This window comes from Fusarium oxysporum, chromosome X, assembly GCF_013085055.1.
Source record: "Fusarium oxysporum Fo47 chromosome X, complete sequence".
NCBI classification, from domain to species: Eukaryota; Fungi; Ascomycota; class Sordariomycetes; order Hypocreales; family Nectriaceae; genus Fusarium; species Fusarium oxysporum.
In genome coordinates, this window is record NC_072849.1 from 531,543 (window position 1) to 549,420 (window position 17,878).

The 17,878-nt window shown below is 47.4% G+C and overlaps 8 protein-coding genes across 8 annotated transcripts; 6 read left to right on the forward strand and 2 right to left on the reverse strand.

Moving 5' to 3' along the window:
* Positions 1 to 654: 654 nt before the first annotated feature.
* Positions 655 to 1,532, forward strand: FOBCDRAFT_279995 (uncharacterized protein; the record flags this gene model as incomplete). Its single annotated transcript, XM_054707088.2, has 2 exons — positions 655 to 1,101; positions 1,158 to 1,532. 2 exons carry the CDS (start codon positions 655 to 657, stop codon positions 1,530 to 1,532), a joined length of 822 nt encoding a protein of 273 aa, XP_054563063.2.
* Positions 1,533 to 3,327: 1,795 nt separating this feature from the next.
* Positions 3,328 to 4,090, forward strand: FOBCDRAFT_323415 (uncharacterized protein; the record flags this gene model as incomplete). Its single annotated transcript, XM_031191019.3, has 1 exon — positions 3,328 to 4,090. The coding sequence occupies one exon, from the start codon at positions 3,328 to 3,330 to the stop codon at positions 4,072 to 4,074; it is 747 nt and encodes a 248-aa protein (XP_031032250.2). The 3' UTR covers positions 4,075 to 4,090.
* Positions 4,091 to 4,909: 819 nt separating this feature from the next.
* On the forward strand, positions 4,910 to 7,410 carry FOBCDRAFT_244111 (tubulin-tyrosine ligase family-domain-containing protein; the record flags this gene model as incomplete). Its single annotated transcript, XM_031191021.3, has 3 exons — positions 4,910 to 6,287; positions 6,582 to 6,633; positions 6,747 to 7,410. 3 exons carry the CDS (start codon positions 4,910 to 4,912, stop codon positions 7,408 to 7,410), a joined length of 2,094 nt encoding a protein of 697 aa, XP_031032252.3.
* A 700-nt stretch (positions 7,411 to 8,110) lies between these two features.
* On the reverse strand, positions 8,111 to 9,407 carry FOBCDRAFT_323416 (glycoside hydrolase; the record flags this gene model as incomplete). Its single annotated transcript, XM_031191022.3, has 2 exons — positions 8,624 to 9,407; positions 8,111 to 8,575 (listed from the first exon to the last, which is right to left on the reverse strand). Exons 1-2 carry the CDS (start codon positions 9,293 to 9,295, stop codon positions 8,111 to 8,113), a joined length of 1,137 nt encoding a protein of 378 aa, XP_031032253.2. The 5' UTR covers positions 9,296 to 9,407.
* A 2,073-nt stretch (positions 9,408 to 11,480) lies between these two features.
* FOBCDRAFT_244113 (uncharacterized protein) lies at positions 11,481 to 12,758 on the forward strand (the record flags this gene model as incomplete). Its single annotated transcript, XM_059610586.1, has 6 exons — positions 11,481 to 11,597; positions 11,633 to 11,636; positions 11,682 to 11,912; positions 11,967 to 12,034; positions 12,085 to 12,254; positions 12,359 to 12,758. The coding sequence occupies 6 exons, from the start codon at positions 11,481 to 11,483 to the stop codon at positions 12,756 to 12,758; spliced, it is 990 nt and encodes a 329-aa protein (XP_059465962.1).
* Positions 12,759 to 13,183: 425 nt separating this feature from the next.
* FOBCDRAFT_323417 (Alpha/Beta hydrolase protein) lies at positions 13,184 to 15,017 on the forward strand. Its single transcript, XM_059612096.1, has 6 exons — positions 13,184 to 13,389; positions 13,443 to 13,618; positions 13,667 to 13,714; positions 13,762 to 13,946; positions 13,998 to 14,342; positions 14,391 to 15,017. The coding sequence occupies exons 1-6, from the start codon at positions 13,223 to 13,225 to the stop codon at positions 14,973 to 14,975; spliced, it is 1,506 nt and encodes a 501-aa protein (XP_059465963.1). The 5' UTR covers positions 13,184 to 13,222; the 3' UTR covers positions 14,976 to 15,017.
* Positions 15,018 to 15,076: 59 nt separating this feature from the next.
* On the reverse strand, positions 15,077 to 15,937 carry FOBCDRAFT_264586 (uncharacterized protein; the record flags this gene model as incomplete). The annotated part of the gene is made up of 2 exons (XM_031191027.2): positions 15,077 to 15,545; positions 15,594 to 15,937. The coding sequence occupies 2 exons, from the start codon at positions 15,935 to 15,937 to the stop codon at positions 15,077 to 15,079; spliced, it is 813 nt and encodes a 270-aa protein (XP_031032258.2).
* A 428-nt stretch (positions 15,938 to 16,365) lies between these two features.
* Positions 16,366 to 17,841, forward strand: FOBCDRAFT_232199 (uncharacterized protein). Its single transcript, XM_031191028.3, has 3 exons — positions 16,366 to 16,659; positions 16,706 to 16,849; positions 16,909 to 17,841. The coding sequence occupies exons 1-3, from the start codon at positions 16,586 to 16,588 to the stop codon at positions 17,816 to 17,818; spliced, it is 1,128 nt and encodes a 375-aa protein (XP_031032259.2). The 5' UTR covers positions 16,366 to 16,585; the 3' UTR covers positions 17,819 to 17,841.
* Positions 17,842 to 17,878: the final 37 nt, after the last annotated feature.

The following is a 17,878-nucleotide window of genomic DNA, read 5'->3' on the forward strand; positions in this document are numbered from 1 at the left end:
AGCTTCAAAGGCTAAAGTAACTGGGTAGATCCTAGGACGCTTGGTCTCTTATAATACGCTGGGCTAAATAGAGTTTGCACCGCGGCACATTTATACTAGCATGCGACCTTCTCATCGCGGCATAGCGGAATACCACGTCAACTTTGACATCCAATTAGACCCGCCATTTAATGACGCAAACACGTCTCAAATCCGGTGAGGTAGTGATATTTCAGGTAATAAGAAAGTAATAAACTTTGTGGCTTTATGTCGTGTAGAATCTCTCGTGTTCTTCGCGGGCTAGTTAGTACGAAATAATCGGCTGATTTTCTATCGCTTATCTGGTAGCAGGTGGACCGTTGGGGGGACCATCTCGCGACGATTTCCAAGAACAGACCAGTTTAAGCTGCAGGATAACACATGAGGAAGTTACCAGCAGACTATGAGTTCAAGGTCAACAATCTCCGACATGTTTCAGATTTGCTAGCCTGGAACGAAATACTGTAGGTAGTATTGATGCTATGACCATCGCAGAGGCCATGTAGTTGGGCATCATTATTTCACGAAAAGGCCAGAAGTTCTTATTTATAATTCATAATAAACCAACAGAAGAGCTCTGAAATGCAACGCATTCAGTCCATCATCAATCAGTCAAGCGCCCAAATGCTTTCAACAATGTCAGACCAGACCTTTCTAGACTCAATTCCTCGGACATTTGACCAGACGTCTTACCAACCAACCCCATTGGCCATGGATGCAGCCATCAACGGCGCCTTGGACGCTTTGGACGACATCCATTTCGACCTTCAACCATTCACTGTACAAAAGATTCTCCGGGAGGATTCGGCGACCCTCGAACGACGGAGATTCTCTTGTGAAACTCCACCAACATCTTCATATCATGCCATTTCCGAGGATACATTCGCTAGTGATGAAAAGCCACCGCTCTATATTTGTTCTCCATCCTCTGTGGCTTCGAGGGCCCATGAGCGGCTTCATTCCATTTTACCCGATGACATCACTGGAACCTTTGCAAACAGTCACGACAGCAACAATCAACGGGTACATAGGTGGCTCTCAAAGCTCCCTGATGTTCCATGGCTGGACGTGAGTTATGTTGATGTAAGCCTATCAGCCTTGCCAAGAGTCACGAAAGATGATCCTAATGCGCACTGTAGCCCCTTCAGGAAAGCACCGAGGACGAACCCTCATTGGCGATAGATATTGAACAATCAAGAGGGCCTCTGCCTGGAACCGAGGGTCTTTTAAATTACCTGGACTTCCTAAACACATGCTATGATAGCATCCAACCTACAAGTCCAACAGGCGAATATGTAGACCATGGAAAGCCTGAACTTGATGCCGAGACGGATCCGACAACAACCCTCGATGCATACCACCAGACCTTGCTGCAAATCGACTCATCTTCCGCTTTCACCACAACAATTGGCCGGAATTTTCAACCGTCGATGCGACGACGGTACCCTCGGGGCTTGGAAAAGGAAGCCCGTAGAAGTATTAGTCTGGTAGCATCTTCGAGGTCTCACGAGTGAGGTCATGTGCATTTAAAAGGAGCGACTACTGTACTTTTATTTTATTGAAGACATTACATTTGTATTACTTAGAAGAACCTTCATAATAGACAAAACTTGCTTGGAACATAATAAATACTGTCATGGCCATGTTACCGACTTGGAGGATTGAGTACTCATGACTGAGCCTTTTGGGCCTTGAGTTCAAGCTTGCCCCGTTCTTCCCTTCCCCTAGCCAGCGCTGCACACCATCCTTTAAAATGATAAGAGGATAATACACGAACAGTCTAGAACCAAGCCACCATCCAGAACTTCTTTAGCAAGGAAAGTCTAGCCAATCATACGTTGTTTGTGACTGAAGTTTTGTCGTCCGTGCTAAATGACAAAACGGTGAATCTCGGGTCCCCGTGCACCCGGGGTTGTCATCCCGTAGCCTCCCCAATCGGCACAACAATGAGCCTTGGCAATCATTAAGAGTATGCCGCGGCATGCAGATCTGTCGGCAGGTAGATCAGGGGGATTTATGATAGCTCGGTAGCTAGTACTCGATGGGTCAAGCGTGAATATAGTGGCAGTTCGGGATGTGCGTTAGAATAAAACGCAAACCCAAACAAGGTGACACAAATAGATAGGTAGTGATGTAGGAATCACTCGGATTAACATGATGAGTATTTCTGTCATAGTAAGTTTTCTTGCAACTCTCTGGGCGCTCTGCTACACGTCTTATGCAGAAAATGGAGTATCGCGATCCTACCGTATGTGTTCGCAGCCTAAAGTTTAGCCATCGCCAGTAAGTATTTCTATAGATGCCTCCTAGAATAAACCTTCCGAAGTCAAGCTGTTTCGTACTACGTAAATGTCACCCGATTCTGACTCGACTGGTGAGTGTCATGGCGAGTTGACGTAGTCTCTACAGGGGGGAGAGAAGATTCCATTCCCCGGCAAGGATTCCCCTGGTACGGTTGATGAGATCGCCCGGAGACGCGGCTCAGGCGTACAATAGACTTTATATCGTGTTTCACGGGGGTAACCGGAACCGAGTGCGATAATCGCTGATTAATTCTTTGCAGGTCTCACCGTGACGGGAATCTGACACAGCACTCACCGAAAATAAACCTCATTCATATATCCGTTCCAAGGCTCTCGTTTCTGTATAGAAACGAGGTCAAATAGGTGATTGCAACATGTTATTTCATGGTTTCGAGTATGCCCAGCTGTAAGAAGTGAAATAGAAGAATGTTCTAAGTCTATGAATCTGGCCACTGAACATTGAAGGGTTCATATTCGACCTTTCCCCAGTACGAAATGACAGGCTGACTAATACAATGACACAGACTACTAGTCATCCGGATCTATTCGCTGAAGCATGTATTTGTCGCAATCCAATCACCAAGGTAGCCTAAAATTAGTCTAGCATCTTTCTCTCCTTGATAATACAACCCGCGTATCAAGGTCACGAGATGAAACAAACCGCGGTTCTGGGACAGCTCACAGATCATGTAAGAGGCACTTGCGCTGAGCTTAGTGATAGCGTGGCGTTGATGCAGCGTAAATTGACATATCAGGGTGCGCTAAAATGCCCTTAACATGTCGCTATCCGCGCTTTGATAGCAAAAGTGGTTTCACTAAGGCTAGCTCAGCCCGGCAGTAGTCGTTTAGCTTGGTAATGTGCCAACTGTAATTGCGGTCAAGACACTGTAATAAGCTTTTTAATATAATTCACAACGGGCATTCCGAAACACCATTCAGATACTTAAAGTCTTGGAAGAATCCATAGATGTTCCATGACAAACATCGTCATTCTTGAACCATCATAATGAGAAACCAGAACTTTTACTCCCCTTCTAGCGAGGATATGCCAGCTCCTCTAGAGTTTCCTCGTCGCACATCGTCCTTGCGTAACAAGCGACCGCTACCTCACATAGTCACTACCACCGACCCTGAATACAACAGGCAGTTGTTCACACTCCACGAATGCGCCGACGATGCTTCTCGGCCTTACCACAAACGGAGCTTCTCACTAGGTTCATCGCGGACGCCTACAACTCCTGGCCTCATCGACTCGCCGTACAGTGATGTAGCGCCGACACTGCGCATGTTTTCAACTTCATACGTCATGACGAAACCGCAAGGGAACTCTGCAAGCTACTTCAAGAGTAACTTCAGCAATACTCGCCAAGCATTCAATCCCAGCCACCAGAAGACGCAAGGGAAAGTTCAAAATTGGCTTTCCAAACTTCCCAGTCGAAAAGATTCGCCCTTTGAAGAAAGGAGGAGAGATGACGAAGTGAGCCGAATATTGAAGTCTAGACAGCCCTACCTTGTGGCTAATGCTTCTGCGACGTCTACTCGAGTTGAGAAGCAATTTCTGAACCTGGACCCGGAAGAAGACGACGGGTCTGAAAGCTCCGATTCCGAGGATACCAGAGACCTTGATAGCTACCACGAGGCTCTGTTCAGATTATCGGGCACAAGATATGATTGCAAGCCAACCTTTCGGGCATCGATGCGACGCCAATTTCCAATCGACAGGGAAAGAGAAGCCCATTTGAAGATGTTTTGATGAGAGAAAATGAAGTGCCGAAAAGTATCGAAAATTATGCGACTGGGTTGGAATAGAATATTTTTCTCTGGGTCGGGTTAGGTTAAGAAGTTGCAGGCTGTCAAGACGAGTTCGATGTCCTACGGAATCACGGTGTCACTAGACTATTTTGCCAATCAATTAGATCACTTCATAAACTGACAAATCGAGCTTTTGATAGACTAAGATCTAAGGGGAATGAAGTCGCTGAGGCCTAAAGAATAAAAACACCTGCACTTGAGTGCCAAGAATCGACCTTTCAAATCACGTCACCAAGAACATGACAAGCGACTCATGAGCGCACAATAAAAAAAGTTTTACATTTAACTATTAGCCAAATGAGCCAGAGAAATCATGGCAAAGCGATCAGTGATCTCGATTTGGGCCCTGGCATGACCCCTGACAAGAAACGGTGAGCGCGACGCCGATCATGCATTTTGAAGAATATCATGAACTTCATGATGTTGCTTACGTTTAACAACGCAACGCCCAATAGAACATCAACGAAATGTTTGAATGAGTGGATCATCTTAGTAAATAGCATCCAACAGGTTCTTGGCAATTATTATTAAAATATTTTCTTTGTTGGAACCCTGACTATGGTGTTTAAAAGGCACCTCTTGGCTCTGGTCTTGTTTTGGGAACCGAGCCCTCCCGTCTCATCAATCAAGTACGTACTTGATGATTGTTTCTAGAATAAGTGTTATCGACCTTATGGAATCGAGACTAACTCGCCTACCAATCCCTCGTCAAGCTGCTCTCCCTCCAGAAGAAGGCTACATCACTCGCTGAGAGATCACCCAAACCCAGATTAAAAATGCACGTTTACGTTCACAGCGCCAATCCTTGGTTGGATGGCCATGTACAAGAATGCATCAAACGACATGTACCGGATGCTATCTGTCATAAGAATTTTACCGATATTCCAGAGAATGCGGATACTGTGTATCAGCTTCTCAATGGATGGGAGCTGAACCATCACTTCGCAGTGCTAAACAGAGCTAAAAATGGACTCCTCAACGCATATCCCAACAGCGATGCGTTGGCCCGAAAAGATCACATGGCAAGCGTCGTGGATTACTGGATCACGAAAAGACCTGAAAGCGTCCTCAAAGGTCACAGCCCTGCTACAGTGAAGCTATCACTCGACTATAGCGAGTATGTCGAAGATGCGCTAGCTGCAGCCGATGATTTAACTCTTCTGTACTCGCTTGAAGATAACGAAGCAAAGGACTCGTCGGAACGAGATTGGTGGATTCTTAAACCTGCCATGATTGACTGCGGCCATGGTATCCGGATATTCAGCACCATTGACGAACTGGCGGGCAACCTAGAGCTCGCTGCTGATATCTCCGAGGAGGATGAAGAGAGCGAGGAAGACGCTGAAACGCCGGATACAAAGTTCGAGAGTGACGACAGCGCTGAGGGTTTCAAGCCAAGTCTGTCGGCGCCTGGACTTGACTCACTGGACGCCCTGATCACAGCAACTGGGAAACTCTCCGTTAGCGGCACAAACAAGATACAAGATTTGGTCATCGACGAAAATGAGCGCATTCCATCAGCACTTCTGCGAGAATTCGTCGCACAGCAATATATCGTCAACATTCCACCCATCGATGGTCGAAAATGGCACGTCAGAGCCTACGTCCTCTCCGTCGGACGTCTAAAAGTCCACGTCTTCAACGAAATGCTGGCTTTGCTAGCCCTTGACGACTATGAACCTCCGTGGAAGAACCCCAGTCTCAAATCATCGTTGACCAACACTGCGCTGCAAGATGAAGAGGAGTTCACCAGCAAAGAATCAATGCGGGACTTTTGGAAGATCGACGATGATTTACTTCCCGGTGATTGGAAGCAAAACGTCTTCAATCAAGCTTGTCAAATCTCAGGGGAGTTACTTCGTGCAGCCGCTCACACAATGGCTGATAAGTTCACACCATTGGATAAATGCTTCGAGCTGTTCGCTATTGACTTCTTGATCGATTCCAAAGGAACGGCGTGGTTATTGGAAGTCAACGAAACCCCTGCATTTTACGAACAAGGTTATGCGGGCGAACTTGCGCAGCGGCTTATGGAGTCGTTGATCTGTGTGACGTTGGAGCATATGGGGATGGCTGATATGGAGAGTGAGAAGAATGTGCAGGCGAAGGGTCGTATGGTGGAGGTTTTGGATGCGACGAAGGAGTTGGCGAAGAGTAATATTACGGAGATTCTGCCCGGTGCTTTATAGAGGGGATTGAATCAATAGAGGTTGTGTTTTCTTGAGCCAAGGCTGCAGACTAGGTAGAGAAGCGGTGCCCTCTAGCTGACAAGAACAACTCCAGTAAGAGCCTCTAAGGCTAGACTGTACTCTTAGCCTAGAAGTTGAATTTATGAATATTTTCTTCACTTTATTAAGACCTATAGTGATTTCCCCTAATTTATGGTAGAGTTTCCCTAAATATACCACACATTATTAAACTTTAGTATGCTTATCATACACTGCCTAGACTCAATCTTGGATAGACAAACGGGCAGTGTCACCGCGATCTCTCTTGCTTTGTAAGTACCTCTCTTCCTTCCTGCATCATTACACGACTTTCTTGTTTTTCTCCTTCTGGATTCTTCTTTTCCTTGTCATCATCATCAATCTCATCTTCACTGTTCATCTCTAGCAAAATGAACTACGCCGCGAATTCCTCATCGCCATCTATCAATACCTTCGAATTCAATACTCAGGACACCCCTCGCATCATCCAAGCCATCGGCTACTCACGATTCAATGCGAAGTATCTTCCTGGCGCGATACACCGCCCAATCAAATATCCCACTGCCGTCCTCCACTCGCTGGAATCGTTCGCCAATTCCAACAATCGTCCCCGCCCCAGCAGTGTCTTCGGTCGTCATCCCCTGCCCGTTCGGCGTATTCTTCCGTGGTGCGACGTGCAAATCCTCTTCAATCTTCGACAGACGAGCTTTCGGCTACGAAAAATCATAAGTAGATCCCTGATATACAAGAGCATTATCAGCGCCCTTCCTCTGTACCATGCGATACTCGGCACAAGATATGCGCAACGTGTGCTGCTCATTGAGTTTTGGGAAAAACTCACCACGATGTGGTGTGACTGCTGTAGCGAGTTCGCTATGCTCATCAGCATCCCTGAATGGTTGCGACTTTGCCAGAATTGCGTCGAGAGAGGCGTACGATATGATAATGGCCTAGACCGGGAACTCGGAGTCTCTAAATTTGTACGATTGAGCACTTTGGCAGAGTGGTTACCTCCAGGTTTTGCGCTCCCTCCTTCGGTGTGGCTCCTGACAGTTGGCTTGAAAGGCTAGAGGCATGATGTCGTGGAATATGGCAGCGTCAAACGGCTTGACGAAGGAAGGCCACGATCATGGAAGAGCTTGGCCCAGTTCAATTACTTGGTGACAAGCGCAGTGCCATACATGGATCCGGAAAACGATGAGACAGAGTCTGGAATCGCGTGCAAGGGGTGCATTTGCGAACCCCCAAAGCGGCCAAGAAGACAATACGGAATTGAGAGAGTTTATAACCGTGAGGAATTCTTGGAGCATTTCTAGTGGTGCTATAAAGCGCAGTTGTTATGGCAAGCTTATTGTCAGGAAGGCTCAAGCATTCCCATCGACACGACAAATTTTGCAGTGATTCAAGGAGCGATCAACTCGGTTCAGACAAATCAGACAAACGGTTAGCTTTTACCCCTACTACTGGAACATTGGTTGAAGTCAAAATATGTGGTTTGGAGTTTTCCTTTGCCTGTTACACTCTTTCTCTTTTCCTTCGGTTTCACGAGGCGTTTAGAGAAAATTGCTATCTATCAGAGTTGACGAATAGATTGTTTAAAGGTTTAATGCTATTATATGTACACACAAAGATCAAGTGTCAACGCCATCGGGCTACAAATTGCCGACGTCGGTTGAGAATTAATGAGGTTTCCAGATGCTTCCAAGACCAGACTCACATACAGAATGAGCCGAGGAAACACAATCCAACCATGAGTCAAGAAGTCATGATTTAGCAAGAGGCGACGCTGGGAACGTTCTTGCAGCTATCATACTTCTTACCACCAGTGACCTGGACATTCTGCCAAGTCCAGCCCTTGCAACCAGAGCTTCCGCAGACGATAGCAGCATTCTTGCCGCTGGAAGAAACACCGTTCTTGCCCTTGATGTTCTTAAGGGTGAGGCCAGTGATGGGGAGACCGCTGGTGGGCTCGCCGTGGAGATCACCGCCGTCGTAGTTCTGCTCAATGAGGATGCCGTACTTGGTGATCTTGGAGAGGGTGATGTCGGAGTAGGTGACCTTGTTGACCTTGCCGGTGGTGTTCTTCATGGTCTTGACGCGGATGCCGTTGGCGGAGTTGGTGACCTCGGAGTTGAGGAACTGCACGTTGTCGACGATGTTGTCGTCGCGGCCGCCGACACTGCCGATGGAGAGACCGTGTCCGCCGTGGCAGTAACCGTTCTGGAAGATGATGTTCTGTTGAAGTCAGTGAGATATTCTTAGAGAGGTTAAGGAGTGACTGACCTTTCCGGAGTTGACGGCAACACAGTCGTCCTGGTTATAGACCTTGGCGCCGGTGATGGTAACACCAGTGGAAGAACCGATGTCAAAAGCATCAGTGTTGTGACCGCCCTTGGTGTCACCATCCTTGTTATCAAGAGTGAATTGGTTGATAGTGAGACCGTTAACACCGTTGATGCTGACAGCCTGAACGGGGGTGTTCTTGACATAAAGATTGTTAATCTTGGAGTCAGTGAGCTTATGAGCCGCAAAGAACTTGGGCTTATCCTTGCCACTGTTTCCTCCGTTTCCATCCCACCATCGCTCACCACCAGCGTTAAGCACAGCACCAGAGCCCTCAACGGTGATCTTGTTTCCAGAGATCTTCATAAGAGGTCCCTTCCACTCCTTGTAGCCCCAGGTAGTAGTTCCCTTGAAGATAACCTTGGTGTTGTCCTTGAGCTTGCTGAGATCCAGAGTCTCGCCACTGGGGACAGCGACGTTGTTGAGGACAATGGTGGCGCAGGCGGCTTGCGACTTGCTGGCCTTGGAGGCACCGTCGGAGCCGGAGAAGGTGCAAGATGTGGCGCGCTTGGCGTAGGCGTGGACATCGGGGGCTTGGGTCACTGCTGGGGCGGGAACAGCGATGGCGCTGCCGGCCAGGGCAGCGAGGAGAGCGAAGCCGAGCTTGGTCATTTTGAATTGTAGAGAGAAGTATGTAATGAGTGACGAAAATAAACGAATGTACTTAGTGAAAGAGTAACCTTTGACCGGCAAAAGGAATGTGATGATCTTGTGTGCTACATCACTTCGTCTTCCGTGCTACCTATATGCTTATATATTCCCCGAATCTTGAATGCCCAGCCAAGCGGTTACCCGTTATATCCGAGTTTCTATGTTTCCAGAAACCGCCCTATTCTGCGTATTCTATGGAACATAATTATCCTCCAATTACGAATAGCGCCGAGACTGTCAACGCGGAACGAGTTAAATGAGAAGGGTGACTTGAAACTCCATTCACCAAACATCACCGTCTGTACGCGGGCTCCTCTCTGCAATTGGGACGAATTGCGTGTGGGGACCTGGCCCCTGGGTTGACAGGTGGAGCAGCAGAGGCCGATTATCCGGAGTAGCGCGATATGCCGTTCTTGGCAAATCGGGAATGTTTCCGGTTCATGTTTCAGGTTTGACTTTGGCCAGAGAAAGAGCCTCACTGAGTTAAAGGTCACTTAGGTTCAATGGTTAGTTTCGTGTTAAACAAGTGCGTTTAGAAGTATGGTGAGTTCAGTTTCAAGATAGGCTCCTGTACACGAATGCGACGTTGCATCCGAGGTAAAGGTATTGGCCTGGTGTGATATAGATATCGGGGGATAAGATCGTATAACGGTGAGTATCCTGGAAAAGAAGTTGCTAACCCCTACAGGGCTCTCCCTGCTTTCGTCCGAGGTTCATATCCGTATCCACGGCGGTGGTACCCAACCCGCTTACATCTCTGTTCTCATCAAGTGATGCCCCGACTGCGTTGGCGTCGAACTTTCAAAGTAAGCATATAATTTAAGTGTTTGCCCGCGTCAACTACCATACCCTATAGGACGTAGACTATGACATAGAAGTTCAGCGAAGTGGAAAAATCAAGACTTGGCTGCATACTGGTTCGCCAAGACATCACGGCACTCACACGCGAGGAAATAAGCTAAAAGGCCAAGGAAAAAGTGGCCAGACGTTGGGGCTGATTATCTTATATTTATGGGGTCGTGAGATTACGATCCTGCCAAGACTGATACTCGTCGGCGACGTCGGCGAACCTAAAGACATTGAGTATCTGAGACTCCTGGGCATTACCCTATTCTCTCGCTACTATACTCGAGACTTGTTGAGATCAGTCATCTGCGGCGCAGTGACAGCGATGAAGCAAACGTCATTCCTGTGTCTGGTTTCGATCAGTAATCTTTAACTGTTTCTCCGAGACAGACTGTCACACTTCCTCACTATGCAGTGAGAAACGGGCTGTGAGGACCCAAAGTCCTAAACATGCATACGCCAATCATGATAGTGTCCTTAGCGGTTTACATGCCTACATCTTAGGGCCTATCACAGGCCTCGAACGACTATGATGTAACCATGAGCGAACCACGCACAAGTCTTCCCAGCAATAAAAAGGCCGCGGACTTTCTCCGGTGTGAGACTGGTGGCCTATGCTTTCTTTTTCCTATCTTGTCTCATCTCATCCCTTCTTTTCTCACATCGCTTAAAGATATCTATCGTCTTTTGGTCCACGCTGTGCTATTAAAACATCCATGTGCATACTGCAACGGAGAGATGAGCAGCAGTAGCCCCGAGCCAGTGAAATCACACTCGGAGTAACGCCGAGAGATGGAAGCGCTTAGTTCCTTCATTTTTGGTTTCGGGGTTGGCTTGTGTACCACGAAAGGTAGCGGCCAAAGTACCTTGCGATGCAGGTCGCCACGAAAATGTGCTTTTGCCTGACGGTGTCCTTTGAGGACATGAGGAGATTTGATAGGGATTGCACTTTCTGTATTGGCGCCACTGCTTTTAGATTCAATGCATGATGATCGTGAGGCGCCCCTGAATGAATCATCGCTCTTCTCCCCTTCCCTCACTGCTCGCCTTACCACGTATCTATGGCTGTCGTGTAAACATTGAAACAAGAAAATAGGCATTGTGACTGGAATATACATCTCAGTAATACATGGAAGAGCTGATTTATAGCACCTGGTTGCTCCTTATGAAGTCTTCACATTTTACCTTTCCAGGCAGTCTCGCGGCAAGAGAATTAATTTGCCATATTACCGTTATCTTTACCCGTCAATGAAGTCTTCTCCTCATTCTTAGGAACAACCTATTTCTAAGACCCAGCACAATGGAATCGTGTTATGGAACTAGATCCTTCCCTCAGTTGATCGATCTCCCTGGTGCGTGGCATGGGAACCAGTTCTCCGACGAGTCAGAGTACGTATACAATCTTAGCTCCCAGGAAGTTGAGGAAATCGAGAACGCTCTGTCACTTCAAAGGTTGGTTCTCTATATACCTTGCAGCAAGTAGGGTCTGATTTAGTGATAGCCCTTGGCCTAGATGGGGACTTGATCTGCCGGCAGAACTTTCCACTTCCGACAGTTGGGAAAAGCCTTGATCGTATACGGCTAGATGTTCATGAGGGGAAGGGTTTCGGTTTGGTCCGAGGAATAAATCCCTTGGACTACCCCGCTGAGGACTTGACGATGATGTACCTCGGTGTTCAATCGTACATCGCCAACCTTCGAGGTCGACAGGATGAGAAGGGAAATATGTTGGGTAATATACATCAACGGAGTACTGCGCATGGGCGCTGACCATGTTTGACTGCAGTCCATATCGTAGCCGACAACTCTTCTAACCTTTCTAGTCAGCATCATCGCCACTCGACATCGGAAATCGTAAGTGTGACTCTTGAAATTGAGACTATGGCTGGTAACTGAGCTTTTAGACGTTTTATAACGAGGAGTCCGGAGACATTGTGAGCTGGCTGACACGGAGTACCGCAGCCTCAGGTGGGAGATGCATCATCGCTTCAGGGTATGCGGTATACAATATCCTGAATCGACACCACCCCGCATCTATCCGCCAGCTTTCTCAGCCTAAGTGGGTTTTTGCAAAGTAAGAACAGCAGCAGCTAGTCTCTATTATAAGAAAGATCTTTAATAAATGCCATATAGCCAGGAAGGATATCCCAGACCGCTATTATTCTATCACCGCAACAGAATCATGCTCAACTTCGGCCGAGTCCCTCTAATTGGTAATGCGATCCATCCGCGCCCGGCTCATCTACCGCGAATTTCCATGAAACAGCTTAAAGCGCTGGAAGACATTGAACGCGCAGCTAGAAAAGTCCAGTTGGAGATTGAGACGAAACCAGGTGATATTCACTTCATCAATAATCTCTTCATACTGCACAAACGTGATAGCTTCAAGAATGGTGACGGGGTTGGCGAGAAGAGGCAATTGGTTCGGATGAGGCTTCGGGATGATGAGCTGGGCTGGAATCTACCGGAGAGTCTGAGAAAGGAGTGGACAGATGCGTTTGGTGCAGGTTTAGATAAGCTTTGGCATGTTGATCCTATGCCGGAAGGTTACTTTCCTTTGAGATCGTATCCGAATTAGATGGGTCAGGAACAGGGCCGTAAAAGAGAACAGGAATACACGTTAGAAGGATCTATATATAGAGTTATATCTATAGAATACGGATAGAATAACTAGGCTATTGGCGTTTTCTTTTTCGGACATACATAGCGCTCAAAACATCATTGTAGTCTGTCTTTGGACACGCTATGTATATTCATCAGAATCCAAAACAAAAGATATTGTGTAGCGATCTGCAAGCATCGACTTAGTCACAGATAGTCATTTCCACGACTCAGGCTATTATAGATACTTTGTGTTATTAAATAAGCCATCTTGAGTAACTCTTTGATGCAGTGCTCCAAAATGGGGTCGTGATGCTGACCCCACATTACCTCACCTGGAGACCCCTCTCTCGGGAGCCCACCTCGGACATAGCTCATCTACACCTACTCAGCAAAGGCATAACGCAATATTACTTCAAATCCTAATTACCGAGAGACATTATGACCGCAACCATCTCTCACGAGTCATTAAACGCCACACTCACAGGTCTCAGGACCTCGGACGTGATTCAGTTTCGAGGCATTCCGTATGGCCGCGTTCCTCGACGATTCGCTGCGCCTGAAAAACTGGACAGGTATCCTAGATTTCTTGACTGCACTAACTTTGGGTGTGGCCTCCTACTTCCAATATTTTAAAGCTCAAAATAACTGAAACAATCAGACCTCGATGTCCGCAAGTTGCTGTCGATGTCGGACATTTGTTGCGCGTTCCTCCAGATCATACATTCCCACATGAGCCGGAGGATGAGTTCAAATGCACCAATTTAGATGTCGTATTGCCTGACAGGGGCCCTGACGTAGGAAATTCCAACTTGCCGGTCTTGGTTTGGATACATGGTAAATTCTACGTCGAACCGTTACTATCAGAAGCTAAACATGGGACAGGAGGTTCACAAGCCGTGACGTTTGGAAGCGCTGCATCCGGAGTCTGCGGTATGAGCCTAGCTCAAGTGATTGTGCGAACTAACGTGTTCCATCAGACATGAGCAAAATAGTGGCTGATTCGATCCGTTTGGGAAAGCCAATAATCGCTGTATCCGTTCAGTATCGACTCAATGTCTTTGCTCTTGGCAATGGAGGGGGGCCTCCGAACTTAGCTCTTCGTGATCAAGAGCTGGCTTTACAGTGGGTTCAAGATCATATTTCAGGCTTTGGTGGTGATCCGGTACTCAAACATTCTAAAGCTAGAAGAGTAATGGGCTAACAAAACGTGCAGGATATGCTTACTTTAGCGGGCGAGAGTGCCGGGGCTATTTATTGTCACGCCCACTTGGTTGCAAATGCGCGCGTGCGACAAGTCATTCTATCATCTGGCTCATTGTTCCTGTCGTCACCTCAGCCTTGGAATTTGGTAGCAAGTTTTCGGGACAAGGTTTCCACGAACTTGAAGGACCTGGATCAAACGCTCGATTTGGAAACTGCATCTGCAAGTCAGGTTGTTGAGGCGGTCAGAAGATCTGGCGTACAGTCATTTTTCCTCGAATGGGAGGAACCCTTCAATGCTTGGCATACCAAGACAGGCAGTGCAGAGAGACTACTTCTCAGCGACGTGACGAAAGAGGTTAGTAAATGATGGTCATCAGATGAGATGGCTACTAACGTGTAAAAGGGAGCCATTTACCAAGCAGGAGTATGGGCAACAGACCCCAGCGACATAGCGAAAGCCTTTGATGCTTCCGAGCAATATGGCGACGAGCTCAAGAAGTTGTATCATGTCTACCCCGACCGACCTTCATCCTGCAAAAATGGGGCATTGGACTTTATCAACGACTACAAGTACCTGCTACCAATCCAGTGCCTCGAGAAATCCTTCAAGGATGCAAGGAAGCCCGTTTTCAGATGTCTGATAGACGAAGCAAATCCATGGCAGCCTTCAAGTGGAGCTCATCACGCCGTCGACCTTGTTCTCTTGTTCGGAGGCTTCGATCTGAGTTTCTCACCTAGTGCTGAGCGCGTTGGTCAGGCGATGCGCGAGGCGTGGATCAAGTTTGTTTCCGGGGAGGAACCGTGGCCTGAAGCCACGGAGAAGTATTATGGTTTTGGTCCCCATGGGAGTCTGAAGACTCTTGAAGACTGGGAGGTTCAGTCACGGAGACGCATTGGACTAGCAGAGAAGTTGAGTGAGATGGAGAGTTCGTTCTTGGATAAGACATCTCGTGGGCTCGCGGCTGGGAAAGTGAGTTTGTTGAACTGATACAATCGTTTCAGGATAATTATCTGGTTACTACAATCTGAGGATTTAACGCTATGGGTATCATTATTATTCCTTCCTGCCCCCTCGAATTACATGCAGCCTCATAAAGATGCCATCAAAGACCGAAAGCGTGATCGTTTTCGTGCCGCCGGTTGCTTGCGAATCGTGGCCAGAAGAGCCATAAGACTTGACACAACAGTGATGTCAAACAATGGCGTAGAGTCATTCGGGAGAAGGAGAACTCCGTGGCTGTAAGATGTAGGTAGCTCGCTCTCAAAGCCATGGTGATGATAGATCGCTAGTATCGAGCCATCACCTTCGCCTTGTCGATCTAGGTCCACCAGTTCATAGCGCAGAGGTCCCTTCTCAGCTGGATGAACCTGCCAGTCACAACGGAGCGCTTTCGAAGGCCCGTGATTCCCGGACATGCTCATGTATGGGTACCGGATGACCCTTTTCTTCGTTTCTTTCTCTGGCAAAGGGTAACATTCGTGCCCAGTGAGTTCGAACGAAGAATCTCCCGTGTGTATCTGCAACTTAGCACTCCTTTCTCCATCGATCGGCGATGATCTACAAACATCAGTATAAGCTTCTCCTCCCCACACGTATCAAACTTACACCTCCGCATCCAAAGGGTCTCGACCCATAACTCTCTCGTGAATAGAGACACTAGCGTCGACGTCTACCAGGAACCGAGCGTTGTCACCGGCATGATATCCGCTAGGCTTTCGAAGAAGGCATAGCTCCACCTTGTAACTCTCCGAGCCCATGGGATTAACGCCCACTTTTTCGGAATATTCCTTCGAGATGTCATATATCGCGAAATGAGAGATTGTGTCGTCATATTTTGGGATGTAAAGCGCTTTGGTCAAGTGCGAGGGCACGTGGGATATTATGTCAAGCATCGTTGCGGTGCTGCGTGGACCGTGATGAAGATATGCCGAAGAAATGTCAAAAGCCATTGGGAGCAAGATAAAATATTGATTTATATTCTGTGGTAAAAAAGCTTTGGAAGTTGTCTCCAGATTTTAAACTCCAGATAAGGAAAATAAAAGAAACCCCATTTTACCAAGAAACCTTGTGACGTTTTATTAAATCTACATCTCCTGATCAGACGTTGCCAAGATAAACTAAACAGTTTACATAACGTACATAGCCACTCGTCACAATCACAATTACAACGGACTTTTCCTGATAATTTCTAATGGAGGATGGAATTGGTATGTCCGAGTGGGGCTGACATGTCCGATTTTGTCGCCACTCAGAAAACTTCCTATTTAGGTACTAAGGCACTGAGAATGGGTGACTAAGAATAGAAAAGTCCGATTAATCGGGGATGGCAAGTCCGATTTGGAGGAAGCATCGACATGTGAATGGCTTCGAAATCGGATTTGGCTGGGACGGAATTAGATGTTTTGGGGCTTAATAAAAGCCACGGTCCCATACTTTTTCACCGTTGCATTGCTGACATTGATCGGATGATAAGTTGACACTGATTCACTTGCTATTAGCAACGTTTCAAGAATCGTCTATAATTCCCAGGATTCACTTGATCATTCATCCCATCTTGTCACGCCACAACTCAGCAACTCCATCTCGAATTCATCAGCATGTCCACCAAAAAGTCGATGCGGTCTATCATGGCCAGGATCACAGGTCAACACCGACCTCGTCTCACAATACGGTACATCTTCCAGCCCCAGCTCTCTGACCCCTGGCTGACCTTGCAGACCGGACTACGATTACGTCTTTGTCAGTGGAAACGGCGAAGATGCAAAAGGCCAATATCTTCGCGGAAAGCTATCTCTCTTCGTCCCAGAAGGACAAAACATTACCAGCGTTCAGCTAAAACTGACTAGTCGAATGTGGCTTGGGTAGGTTAACCCCGAAGATTTGATGTTGACGGCGGGAGCTAACGGTTAACGCTTCACAGAGATCACAAGGTTGATGCCGAAGAGGCTGTAAAGTGGCAAAGGCGTGAAAGCACTGTTCATCAATGGGCGCCATTCAATGTCGTCGATAAAATTGGGGAGCCTTTTAAGAGTGGGAAGAATTTTGAGTGGCCTTTTGAGTTGTTCATTCGAGGTGATCAGGAGGAATCTTTCAAGGGTTGTACGCGATGCAGTATCACATACCTCCTGGAAGCCTGGACGGTTGATGAAAGTTCATCGGACAGCTTCAAGACGTTTTCGCCGCTTCGAATTATTCGCACACCAGGTTTCTCATCATACGAACTCATGGATCCGACGACGGTGCAGGGGAAGTGGTCAGAGAAGGCGGAGTACAACGTTTCCATCCGACATCGCGCGATTGCCCTGGGAGGACTGATTCCTATCGAGGCTCACCTTGCGCCGCTCAATCCGACAGCTAAGATCACAAAAGCCAGATTTTTCTTGCGGGAAAAGCACGATGTGGAGAACAAATCTGATGCAGAAAATCCGGGCTATGAAGGTCAACGGATAGTGACGGAGTGGCCGTTGGAGTTGAGCGACGAACCTCAGCAACGGTGGCAGCAATGCTTACACCTCCCGATCGCTGTGAGGAATTGCTCACCTGACTTTTCAGTCTGCGGAGTTTCTATCACGCATACGCTACATTTTGAGGTTACGTTGACCAACAATGGCGTCACGACAGAGGAGGAGATCTCGATGCCTATACATCTCTTCATCTCACCAGAGTTACCGGTTAACGGATGGGGTGTCTTTGTGAGGGATCATGTTATTGCAGCAAAGGAGGTCAAGAGCCTTTTGGCAGAGGGTATCAGTGTTCCGCCGAAATACTGCAAGGGGGACTTTGTGGTGGAGGATTATGAGGTTCCACCTCCGGCATATAGTGAAGCATGATGGGGATAGTCATCAGATGCGAGGAGTTATATTAGATGTATTTAGTTTTTAGATTATACC